The sequence below is a fragment of the Oncorhynchus tshawytscha genome, linkage group LG31 (genome assembly GCF_018296145.1).
Source record: "Oncorhynchus tshawytscha isolate Ot180627B linkage group LG31, Otsh_v2.0, whole genome shotgun sequence".
NCBI classification, from domain to species: domain Eukaryota; kingdom Metazoa; phylum Chordata; class Actinopteri; order Salmoniformes; family Salmonidae; genus Oncorhynchus; species Oncorhynchus tshawytscha.
This window is the reverse complement of record NC_056459.1, coordinates 26,835,379-26,849,534: the sequence shown is the minus strand read 5'-3', so window position 1 is coordinate 26,849,534 and position 14,156 is coordinate 26,835,379. Positions and strand designations below refer to the sequence as shown.

At 42.1% G+C, this 14,156-nt stretch overlaps 1 protein-coding gene across 1 annotated transcript in view; it reads left to right on the top strand.

Annotated features, from left to right (window-relative positions):
- Positions 1–14,156, top strand: part of LOC112240222 (adhesion G protein-coupled receptor B2-like) — a 199,434-nt gene that overhangs the window by 92,578 nt on the left and 92,700 nt on the right. Inside the window, exons 10-12 of the mRNA XM_042309838.1 lie at positions 8,873–8,976; positions 10,606–10,708; positions 10,983–11,133. Of these exons, the coding sequence (XP_042165772.1) occupies positions 8,873–8,976; positions 10,606–10,708; positions 10,983–11,133 (358 nt within the window). The remainder of the gene's footprint in view (positions 1–8,872; positions 8,977–10,605; positions 10,709–10,982; positions 11,134–14,156) is intronic.

Sequence of the window (14,156 nt, the reverse complement as noted above, 5' to 3'; positions counted from 1 at the left end):
GACCTACATACCTATATAACGTAGGTAGATGACCTACATACCTATATAACGTAGGTAGATGACTTACCACCTATATAACGTAGGTAGATGACCTACATACCTATATAACGTAGGTAGATGACTTACCACCTATATAACGTAGGTAGATGACCTACATACCTATATAACGTAGGTAGATGACGTACCACCTATATAACGTAGGTAGATGACCTACATACCTATATAACGTAGGTAGATGACCTACATACCTATATAACGTAGGTAGATGACTTACCACCTATATAATGTAGGTAGATGACGTACCACCTATATAAAGTATGTAGATGACGTACCACCTATATAACGTAGGTAGATGACGTACCACCTATATAACGTAGGTAGATGACGTACCACCTATATAACGTAGGTAGATGACGTACCACCTATATAATGTAGGTAGATGACGTACCACCTATATAATGTAGGTAGATGACGTACCACCTATATAACGTAGGTAGATGACGTACCACCTATATAACGTAGGTAGATGACGTACCACCTATATAACGTAGGTAGATGATGTACCACCTATATAACGTAGGTAGATGACCTACATACCTATATAACGTAGGTAGATGCCGTACCACCTATATAACGTAGGTAGATGACGTACCACCTATATAACGTAGGTAGATGACCTACATACCTATATAATGTAGGTAGATGATGTGCCACCTATATAACGTAAGTAGATGACGTGCATACCTATATAACGTAGGTAGATGACGTACCACCTATATAACGTAGGTAGATGACGTACCACCTATATAACGTAGGTAGATGACGTACCACCTATATAACGTAGGTAGATGACGTGCCACCTATATAACGTAGGTAGATGATGTACCACCTATATAACGTAGCTAGATGACGTACCACCTATATAACGTAGGTAGATGACGTACCACCTATATAATGTAGGTAGACGACGTGCCACCTATATAACGTAGGTAGATGACGTACCACCTATATAACGTAGGTAGATGACGTACCACCTATATAACGTAGGTAGATGACGTAGGTAGATGATGTACCACCTATATAACATAGGTAGATGATGTACCACCTATATAACGTAGGTAGACGACGTACCACCTATATAACGTAGGTAGATGACGTACCACCTATATAACGTAGGTAGATGACGTACCACCTATATAACGTAGGTAGATGACGTGCCACCTATATAACGTAGGTAGATGACGTGCCACCTATATAACGTAGGTAGATGACGTACCACCTATATAACGTAGGTAGATGACGTAGGTAGATGATGTTCCACCTATATAACGTAGGTAGATGACTTCGGTAGATGATGTACCACCTATATAACATAGGTAGATGATGTACCACCTATATAACGTAGGTAGATGACTTAGGTAGATGACGCACCACCTAAATAACGTAGGTAGATGACGTACCACCTATATAACGTAGGTAGATGACGTACCACCTATATAACGTAGGTAGATGACTTCGGTAGATGATGTTCCACCTATATAACGTAGGTAGATGACTTAGGTAGATGATGTACCACCTATATAACGTAGGTAGATGACCTACATACCTATATAATGTAGGTAGATGACGTGCCACCTATATAACGTAGGTAGATGACGTACCACCTATATAAAGTAGGTAGATGACGTACCACCTATATAACGTAGGTAGATGACCTACATACTTATATAATGTAGGTAGATGATGTACCACCTATATAACATAGGTAGATGACCTACATACCTATATAACGTAGGTAGATGACCTACACCTATATAACGTAGGTAGATGACCTACATACCTATATAACTTAGGTAGATGACGTACCACCTATATAACGTAGGTAGATGACCTACATACCTATATAATGTAGGTAGATGACGTACCACCTATATAACGTAGGTAGATGACGTACCACCTATATAATGTAGGTAGATGACGTACCACCTATATAACGTAGGTAGATGACGTACCACCTATATAACGTAGGTAGATGACCTACATACCTATATAATGTAGGTAGATGACGTACCACCTATATAACGTAGGTAGATGACGTACCACCTATATAATGTAGGTAGATGACGTACCACCTATATAATGTAGGTAGATGACGTACCACCTATATAATGTAGGTAGATGACGTACCACCTATATAATGTAGGTAGATGACGTACCACCTATATAACGTAGGTAGATGACGTACCACCTATATAACGTAGGTAGATGACGTACCACCTATATAATGTAGGTAGATGACGTACCACCTATATAACGTAGGTAGATGACTTACCACCTATATAACGTAGGTAGATGATGTACCACCTATATAACTTAGGTAGATGACGTACCACCTATATAACGTAGGTAGATGACGTACCACCTATATAACGTAGGTAGATGATGTACCACCTATATAACGTAGGTAGATGACCTACATACCTATATAACGTAGGTAGATGACCTACATACCTATATAACGTAGGTAGATGACTTACCACCTATATAACGTAGGTAGATGACCTACATACCTATATAACGTAGGTAGATGACTTACCACCTATATAACGTAGGTAGATGACCTACATACCTATATAACGTAGGTAGATGACGTACCACCTATATAACGTAGGTAGATGACCTACATACCTATATAACGTAGGTAGATGATCTACATACCTATATAACGTAGGTAGATGACTTACCACCTATATAATGTAGGTAGATGACGTACCACCTATATAAAGTATGTAGATGACGTACCACCTATATAACGTAGGTAGATGACGTACCACCTATATAACGTAGGTAGATGACGTACCACCTATATAACGTAGGTAGATGACGTACCACCTATATAATGTAGGTAGATGACGTACCACCTATATAATGTAGGTAGATGACGTACCACCTATATAACGTAGGTAGATGACGTACCACCTATATAACGTAGGTAGATGACGTACCACCTATATAATGTAGGTAGATGACGTACCACCTATATAACGTAGGTAGATGACGTACCACCTATATAACGTAGGTAGATGACGTACCACCTATATAACGTAGGTAGATGACGTAGGTAGATGATGTTCCACCTATATAACGTAGGTAGATGACTTCGGTAGATGATGTACCACCTATATAACATAGGTAGATGATGTACCACCTATATAAAGTAGGTAGACGACGTACCACCTATATAATGTAGGTAGATGACGTACCACCTATATAACGTAGGTAGATGACGTACCACCTATATAGCGTAGGTAGATGACGTACCACCTATATAACGTAGGTAGATGACTTCGGTAGATGATGTTCCACCTATATAACGTAGGTAGATGACTTAGGTAGATGATGTACCACCTATATAACGTAGGTAGATGACCTACATACCTATATAATGTAGGTAGATGACGTGCCACCTATATAACGTAGGTAGATGACGTACCACCTATATAAAGTAGGTAGATGACGTACCACCTATATAACGTAGGTAGATGACCTACATACCTATATAACGTAGGTAGATGACCTACCACCTATATAACGTAGGTAGATGACCTACATACCTATATAACTTAGGTAGATGACGTACCACCTATATAACGTAGGTAGATGACCTACATACCTATATAATGTAGGTAGATTACGTACCACCTATATAACGTAGGTAGATGACGTACCACCTATATAATGTAGGTAGATGACTTACCACCTATATAATGTAGGTAGATGACGTACCACCTATATAAAGTATGTAGATGACGTACCACCTATATAACGTAGGTAGATGACGTACCACCTATATAACATAGGTAGATGACGTACCACCTATATAACGTAGGTAGATGACGTACCACCTATATAATGTAGGTAGATGACGTACCACCTATATAATGTAGGTAGATGACGTACCACCTATATAATGTAGGTAGATGACGTACCACCTATATAATGTAGGTAGATGACGTACCACCTATATAATGTAGGTAGATGACGTACCACCTATATAACGTAGGTAGATGACGTACCACCTATATAACGTAGGTAGATGACGTACCACCTATATAATGTAGGTAGATGACGTACCACCTATATAACGTAGGTAGATGACGTACCACCTATATAACGTAGGTAGATGACCTACATACCTATATAATGTAGGTAGATGACGTACCACCTATATAACGTAGGTAGATGACCTACATACCTATATAACGTAGGTAGATGACCTACCACCTATATAACGTAGGTAGATGACTTACCACCTATATAACGTAGGTAGATGACCTACATACCTATATAATGTAGGTAGATGACGTACCACCTATATAACGTAGGTAGATGACCTACATACCTATATAACGTAGGTAGATGACGTACCACCTATATAACGTAGGTAGATGACCTACATACCTATATAACGTAGGTAGATGACCTACATACCTATATAACGTAGGTAGATGACTTACCACCTATATAACGTAGGTAGATGACCTACATACCTATATAACGTAGGTAGATGACTTACCACCTATATAACGTAGGTAGATGACTTACCACCTATATAACGTAGGTAGATGATGTACCACCTATATAATGTAGGTAGATGACGTACCACCTATATAACGTAGGTAGATGACGTACCACCTATATAACGTAGGTAGATGATGTACCACCTATATAACGTAGGTAGATGACCTACATACCTATATAACGTAGGTAGATGACCTACATACCTATATAACGTAGGTAGATGACTTACCACCTATATAACGTAGGTAGATGACCTACATACCTATATAACGTAGGTAGATGACTTACCACCTATATAACGTAGGTAGATGACCTACATACCTATATAACGTAGGTAGATGACGTACCACCTATATAACGTAGGTAGATGACCTACATACCTATATAACGTAGGTAGATGACCTACATACCTATATAACGTAGGTAGATGACTTACCACCTATATAATGTAGGTAGATGACGTACCACCTATATAAAGTATGTAGATGACGTACCACCTATATAACGTAGGTAGATGACGTACCACCTATATAACGTAGGTAGATGACGTACCACCTATATAACGTAGGTAGATGACGTACCACCTATATAATGTAGGTAGATGACGTACCACCTATATAACGTAGGTAGATGACGTACCTACCTATATAATGTAGGTAGATGACGTGCCACCTATATAACGTAGGTAGATGACGTACCACCTATATAAAGTAGGTAGATGACGTACCACCTATATAACGTAGGTAGATGACCTACATACTTATATAATGTAGGAAGATGATGTGCCACCTACGTAACGTAGGTAGATGACGTACCACCTATATAAAGTATGTAGATGACGTACCACCTATATAACGTAGGTAGATGCCGTACCACCTATATAACGTAGGTAGATGACGTACCACCTATATAACGTAGGTAGATGACGTGCCACCTATATAACGTAGGTAGATGACTTAGGTAGATGATGTACCACCTATATAACATAGGTAGATGATGTACCACCTATATAACGTAGGTAGACGACGTACCACCTATATAACGTAGGTAGATGACGTACCACCTATATAACGTAGGTAGATGATGTACCACCTATATAACGTAGGTAGATGACGTACCACCTATATAACGTAGGTAGACGACGTACCACCTATATAACGTAGGTAGATGACGTACCACCTATATAACGTAGGTAGATGACGTACCACCTATATAACGTAGGTAGATGACGTGCCTCCTTTATAACGTAGGTAGATGACGTGCCACCTATATAACGTAGGTAGATGACGTGCCACCTATATAACGTAGGTAGATGACCTGCCACCTATATAACGTAGGTACATGACGTACCACCTATATAACGTAGGTAGATGACGTACCACCTATATAACGTAGGTAGACGACGTGCCACCTATATAACGTAGGTAGATGACCTGCCACCTATATAACGTAGGTACATGACGTACCACCTATATAACGTAGGTAGATGACGTACCACCTATATAACGTAAGTAGATGACGTGCATACCTATATAACGTAGGTAGATGACGTGCCACCTATATAACGTAGGTAGATGACGTACCACCTATATAACGTAGGTAGATGACGTAGGTAGATGACGTACCACCTATATAACGTAGGTAGATGACGTGCCACCTATATAACGTAGGTAGATGACGTGCCACCTATATAACGTAGGTAGATGACGTCCACCTATATAACGTAGGTAGATGACGTGCCACCTATATAACGTAGGTTGATGACGTACCACCTGTATAATGTAGGTAGATGACGTACCACCTGTATAACGTAGGTAGATGACCACATACCTATATAACATAGGTAGATGACGTTACCACCTATATAACGTAGGTAGATGATGTACCACCTATATAACGTAGGTAGATGACGTATGCCACCTATATAACATAGGTAGATGATGTACCACCTATATAACGTAGGTAGATGACTTAGGTAGATGATGTGCCACCTATATAACGTAGGTAGACGACGTGCCACCTATATAACGTAGGTAGATGACCTGCCACCTATATAACGTAGGTACATGACGTACCACCTATATAACGTAGGTAGATGACGTACCACCTATATAACGTAGGTAGATGACGTAATGACGCCACGAAAAATATAGCTCTACACGTGCAACTCAGCATTCCTAACCTAGCCCACAATATCTGCTGTGTCGATGGAGCAGTCAACAAGTCCAGCAGTCATTTGAAAGAGTTTGAACATTTCAGCGAGACAACTCAAAGGCCAAATCCATCCTCTGAAGGATTATCCCATTTTTTGTACATTTTCGCCTATAATGACATACCCAAATCTAACTGCCTGAAGCTCAGGCCCTGAATCAAGGATATGCATATTCTTGATACCATTTGAAAGGAAACACTTTGAAGTTTATGGAAATGTGAAAATAATGTAGGAGAATATAACACAATATATCTGGTAAAAGATAGTACAAAGAAAAAACAACCTTTCTTTTGTATTTTTTTGTACAAGTGCAATGAATTCCATTATCTTGGCATGTGTGTGTGTGTGTGCGTGTGCGTGTGCGCGTGTGTGTGCGTGTGTGCGTGTGTACTCACAGTAGTGTAGTGAACAGTGAATAGTGATTAGACAGCTTTACTTGTCATTTGTAATCCGGCTCTTGATTCATGTTTTGATATAAGTAATACTGAAACACCACCTATCAGGAGACATGTTTCAGCTCACCATATTGTAATAACTTCTATACTGAAACACCACCTATCAGGAGACATGTTTCAGCTGACCATATTGTAATAACTTCTATACTGAAACACCACCTATCAGGGGACATGTTTCAGCTGACCATATTGTAATAACTTCTATACTGAAACACCACCTATCAGGAGACATGTTTCAGCTGACCATATTGTAATAACGTCTATACTGAAACACCACCTATCAGGGGACATGTTTCAGCTGACCATATTGTAATAAGGAGACATGTTTCTATACTGAAACACCACCTATCAGGAGACATGTTTCAGCTGACCATATTGTAATAACTTCTATACTGAAACACCACCTATCAGGGGACATGTTTCAGCTGACCATATTGTAATAACGTCTATACTGAAACACCACCTATCAGGAGACATGTTTCAGCTGACCATATTGTAATAACTTCTATACTGAAACACCACCTATCAGGAGACATGTTTCAGCTGACCATATTGTAATAACTTCTATACTGAAACACCACCTATCAGGGGACATGTTTCAGCTGACCATATTGTAATAACGTCTATACTGAAACACCACCTATCAGGGGACATGTTTCAGCTGACCATATTGTAATAACGTCTATACTGAAACACCACCTATCAGGGGACATGTTTCAGCTGACCATATTGTAATAACTTCTATACTGAAACACCACCTATCAGGGGACATGTTTCAGCTGACCATATTGTAATAACGTCTATACTGAAACACCACCTATCAGGAGACATGTTTCAGCTGACCATATTGTAATAACGTCTATACTGAAACACCACCTATCAGGGGACATGTTTCAGCTCACCAAATTGTACTAACATCTACACAGTTTACATGATACTTAACTATAGTTGCAGTGCAGCTCATTATCTATGTCCTATAGGGTCTCTTGTCAAAAGTAGTGCACTACTATGTAGGGGATAGGGTGCCATTTGGGGTGTACATGGAGTAAGTAAAACTCTATAGACAGGGCAACTGAGTGTAGGCTGTAAACAGATTAAACAATTGTCTTAATCAGTTGATCCGCTATAGGTCAGATGACAGTGGATAGTTGTGTAATCCACATGGGACAAGAGATTACTGATCAACAGACTGTGCTGACCTGACTAGATGGAGGGACATCATCAGAAGTGGGATACGTCCCAAGTGGTACCCTATTCATTGTATTGCACTATAGGCCCATTGTGCTCTGGTCGCAAGTAGTGAACTACTGAATATGAAATAGGGTGCCAGAGAATAGAGTCGGCGTGCTGGGTGGGACTGGTGATAAAATGTGCAGATGGAGGGAGGGAGTGTGAGAATGGAGGAGAGGAAAGAAGAGTAGATTCATCATCTGTGATTCAGCGTATTAGGGCCCAAGACGAAAGGCGGTCAAGTTTATTAACCCTATGTTTCTCTCTCTCTCTCTCTTTATCAATCTCTATCTCTCTCCCCATCGCTCTTTCTCTCTCTCTTTCTCTTTCTCGCCCTCCTCTTTCGCTCTCTTTCTTTTTTAATTTCTGTCTTTCTTTCTTTCTCTCTCTACAGGACATGGGTCCATCCAGTATGCCTTCTGTTCCCCTCCTGGTGGGCTGTGGGGTCTCCTGCAGCGCTCTGCTCATCCTGCTGCTCATCTATGCTGCTTTCTGGAGGTGAGCACATGCACACTTTCTCTCTTTTATAAACACACACACACACACATCCCTGCATGGGGCTACCCCCAACCCCCAACCCACCCGCCCCCACCCCAGTCTCTGCAAACTGCACAGCTTTCCATAAGAGATTAACCAAGGGTGAGAAAACCCCGGGTTGGCTTGACAGTTGAGCAGGCCATGCCAAAACTCCAATTAGGTCTAATGGAGAACAAATCGGAGACGGTATAGCCAGGGGGGACTAACTGAGGGAGGGAGGGAGGGTTCCCCTATTCCCACTGATTGTATATGTATATACGTATGTGCCCTTTGTTCACCATGGTGCTGTTGTTATCTACTCTGCTCAAAAAAATAAAGGGAACACTAAAATAACACATCCTAGATCTGAATGAATGAAATGTTCTTATTAAAAACTTGTTTCTTTACATAGTTGAATGTGCTGACAACAAAATCACACAAAAATGATCAATGGAAATCAAATTTATCAACCCATGGAGGTCTGGATTTGGAGTCACACTCAAAATTAAAGTGGAAAACCACACTACAGGCTGATCCAACTTTGATGTAATGTCCTTAAAACAAGTCAAAATGAGGCTCAGTAGTGTGTGTGGCCTCCACGTGCCTGTATGACCTCCCTACAATGCCTGGGCATGCTCCTGATGAGGTGGCGGATGGTCTCCTAAGGGATCTCCTCCCAGACCTGGACTAAATCATCCGCCAACTCCTGGACAGTCTGTGGTGCAACGTGGCGTTGGTTTATGGAGCGAGACATGATGTCCCAGATGTGCAATCAAAAGTGACCAAAACATCAGCCAGGAAGCATAGGAACTGAGAAGTGGTCTGTGGTCACCACCTGCAGAACCACTCCTTTATTGGGGGTGTATTGCTAATTGCTTATAATTTCTACCTGTTGTCTATCCCATTTGCACAACAGCATGTGAAATTTATTGTCAATCAGTGTTGCTTCCTAAGTGGACAGTTTGATTTCACAGAAGTGTGATTGACTTGGAGTTACATTGTGTTGTTTAAGTGTTCCCTTAACTGACCTTGTGGATTGCGCAGATGATTACGGGTCTCTTCCCATGTGATAATCATTGTGCGCGGGTGTTATTTATTTGAGGTACTCCTCGCTCTTTGTTTGGGTTTCAACCCTTTTCAACCCTTTTTTTTTTTTCAACCCTTTTTGTTATGAGTTTGTTTGGTCTTCGTCCCCGTGCCCTTACACTGGATGCTGTAATTTGGGGCTTTAAAAAAAAAATATTACGCATTCCTGCGCCTGTCTCCCGAATCTCTTCATCCCCATGTGACAGGGAGAGAGGGAGAGATCAGGAGAGAGGGACAGAGAGAGAGAGAGAGAGGGAGAGAGAGAACTCAGGAGAGAGGGAGTGCTCAGGAGAGAGGGAGAGAGGGAGAGCTCAGGAGAGAGGGAGACCTCAGGAAAGCTCAGGAGGGAGGGAGAGAGTAGCACCAGAGCATATGGTGGTACTGGCAGGGTAATCATGTGATCATGTTCAGGAAATGAATCAGTCCATCAGTTCAACTTCATCAATTTCAATAAATTCCTCCTTCCTTCTTTTCGTCTTCCTCCTATTCCTACTTTCTGCCTTTCTGTCTCAATGTCTCTCTCAGGTATATTCGTTCGGAAAGGTCTATCATCTTGGTTAATTTCTGTCTCTCCATCCTGGCATCCAACATGTTGATACTGGTTGGACAGTCCCAGACACTCGGCAAGGTGAGAACAAGATACACACGCGCGGGTGGACACACACACACACTCACAAACACACTACACCATCGCTTAGTTATGGTAATGTAAAACATGACACGATTGTTCATCTTTTCTAGTAGCCTATTACTTCTCACCTGTGTTCTGTCATTGTTGAAGAACTTCTAACTAATCTGAAACCTTCTTTACTTCACCACTGTGTCTGTGACTCAATATCCCTCGCCTTCTTTGTCTTGTGTCCTTTCCTCCCTCACAACCAACTCTCTGTCTCTCTCTACAGGGCCTGTGTACTGTGACTGCTGCGTTCCTTCATTTCTTCTTCTTGGCATCCTTCTGCTGGGTACTGACAGAGGCCTGGCAGTCTTACCTGGCTGTGATTGGCAAGATGAGGACACGCCTCATACGTAAACGCTTCCTGTGCCTGGGCTGGGGTAGGCACACACACACACACACACACACACACACACACACACACACACACACACACACACACACACACACACACACACACACACACACACACACACACACACACTGTAAAATGTACACACTAACATACTGTAGTTATTATCTTAGGCATACAGGGTTCCTGTACTGTAATAAAGGGGAACGTTCCATCTTCCACAAGTTTCCCATTCTGAATCTGTACAGGCAGTCTGTGTCCTGTTGAAGGCATCTCCTGTACAGTCAAATCAATTTATTTAGCTGATATCTCAAAGTGCTGTACAGAAACCCACCCTAAAACCCCAAACAGCTGGCAATGCAGGTGTAGAAGCACGGTGGCTAGGAAAAACTCCCTAGAAAGGCCAAAACATAGGAAGAAACCTAGAGAGGAACCAGGCTATGAGGGGTGGTCAGTCCTGTTCTGGCTGTGCCGGGTGGAGATTATAACAGAACATGGCCAAGATGTTCAAATGTTCATAAATGACCAGCATGGTCAAAAAAGAATAATCACAGTAGTTGTCGAGGGTGCAGCAAGTCAGCACCTCAGGATTAATGTCAGTTGTCTTTTCATAACCGATCATTAAGAGTATCTCCACCACTCCTGCTGTCTCTAGAGATTTGAAAACAGCAGGTCTGGGACAGGTAGCACGTCCGGTAAACAGGTCAGGATTCCATAGCAGCAGGCAGAACAGTTGAAACTGGAGCAACAGCACGGCCAGGTGGACTGGCGACAGCAAGGAGTCATCAGGCCTGGTAGCCCTGAGGCATGGTCCTAGGGCTCAGGTCATCCGAGAGAGAGAAAGAAAGAGAGAATTAGAGAGAGCATACTTAAATGCACACAGGACACCGGATAAGACATGAGAAGTACTCCAGATATAACAAACTGACCCTAGCCCCCCGACACAAACTACTGCAGCATAAATACTGGAGGCTGAGACAGGACGGGTCAGGAGACACTGTGTTCCCATCCGATGATATCCCCGGACAGGGCCAAACAGGAAGGATATAACCCCACCCACTTTGCCAAAGCACAGCCCCCACACCACTAGAGGGATATCTTCAACCACCAACTTACCATCCTGAGACAAGGCTGAGTATAGCCCACAAAGATCTCTGCCACGGCACAACCCAGAGGGGGGCACCAACCCAGACAGGAAGATCACATCAGTGACTCAACCCACTCAAGTGAAGCACCCCTCCTAGGGACGGCGTGAAAGAGCAACAGTAAGCCAGTGACTCAGCCCCTGTAACAGGGTTAGAGGCAAAGAATCCCAGTGGAAAGAGGGGAACCGGCCAGGCAGAGACAGCAAGGGCAGTTCACTGTTCCAGTGCCTTTCCATTCACCTTCACACTCCTGGGCCAGACTACACTCAATCATATGACCCACTGAAGAGATGAGTCTTCAGTAAAGACTTAAAGGTAGAGACCGAGTTTGCGTCTCTCACATGGGTAGACAGACCATTCCATAAAAATTGAGCTCTATAGTAGAAAGCCCTGCCTCCAGCTGTTTGCTTGGAAATTCTAGGGACAATTAGGAGGCCTGTGTCTTGTGACCGTAGCGTACGTGTAGGTTAACAGTTAAACCTTGAAATCAGCCCTTGCCTTAACCTCTAGCGATGAGCAATCCCGTATCCGGGAGCGTAATCATAGCCTCAAGCTCATTACCATAACGCAACGTTTCCTATTCATGAAAATCGCAAATGAAATGAAATAAATATATTGAAACACAAGCTTAGCCTTTTGTTAACAACACTGTCATCTCAGATTTTCAAAATATGCATTACAGCCAACACTAGACAAGCATTTGTGTAAGTTTAGCATGGCATAATGCTATGCTAGGCTGTGCTGGCAGCAGTCAACATTTTCACAAAAATAAGAAAAGCAACCAAATTAAATAATTTACCTTTGAAGAACTTCAGATGCTTTCACTCAGGAGACTCCCAGTTAAATAGCAAATGTTCCTTTTTTACAAAAATAATATTTTTGTAGGCGAAAAGAGTCACGTTTGTTCATCCTGCTTGGCTGAGAAAATACTTGAACTATAACGGCAAACTTTTTTCAAAATTTGCTCCATAATATCGACAGAAACACGGCAAACGTTGTTTAGGATCCATCCTCAAAGTGTTTTTAACATATGTATTCAATAATATATCCGTGGAGGCAGTTGGTTTCTCATAAGAAACTATTGGAAAAATGGCTACCTCAGTATTTTACGCAACGTTTTCTCCGGGAGACACCATGCGTCCACTCGCCCTATATGGTCTCTTACAGCCATTCTCCAATGGAAATGCCTAAAAAGACGTCACAATGCTGCAGACACCTTGGGGAAAACGTGGAAAACGTAAGCTGACTCCTAGTTACTTCACAGCCATATAAGGAATCATTGGCATGAGGCTGTTTCAAAAAATGCGGCACTTCCTGATTGGATTTTTATCTTGGTTTCGCCTGTAACATCAGTTCTGTGGCACTAACTGAAGTTTATTTAGTGCTTTATCCGGGTAGCCGGAAAGTAGAGCATTGCAGTAGTCTAACCTGGAAGTGACAAAAGCATGGATTAAGTCAGTCTGTGTCCTGTTGAAGGCATCTCCTGTACAGTCAGTCTGCGTTTCCTGTACAGTCAGTCTGTGTCCTGTTGAAGGCGTTCCCTGTACAGTCAGTCTGTGTCCTCTTGAAGGCATCTCCTGTACAGTCAGCCTGTGTCCTGTTGAAGGCATCTCCTGTACAGTCAGTCTGTGTCCTCTTGAAGGCATCTCCTGTACAGTCAGTATGTGTCCTGTTGAAGGCATCTCCTGTACAGTCAGTCTGTGTGCTGTTGAAGGCGTCTCCTGTACAACAACCCCATGCCTTGCTAAAGGAGATGATGGGGGATAAGAAATTATATAGGATAACATCTCTCTGAAAGGGGCAACATCCAGGGAGATAGAACCTAGCAATTACATCCCCTGCTCCTTTCCCTTATCCATCCACCTATCTGATCCATTAAGCCATCGATGCCCTTACCTGATATGGG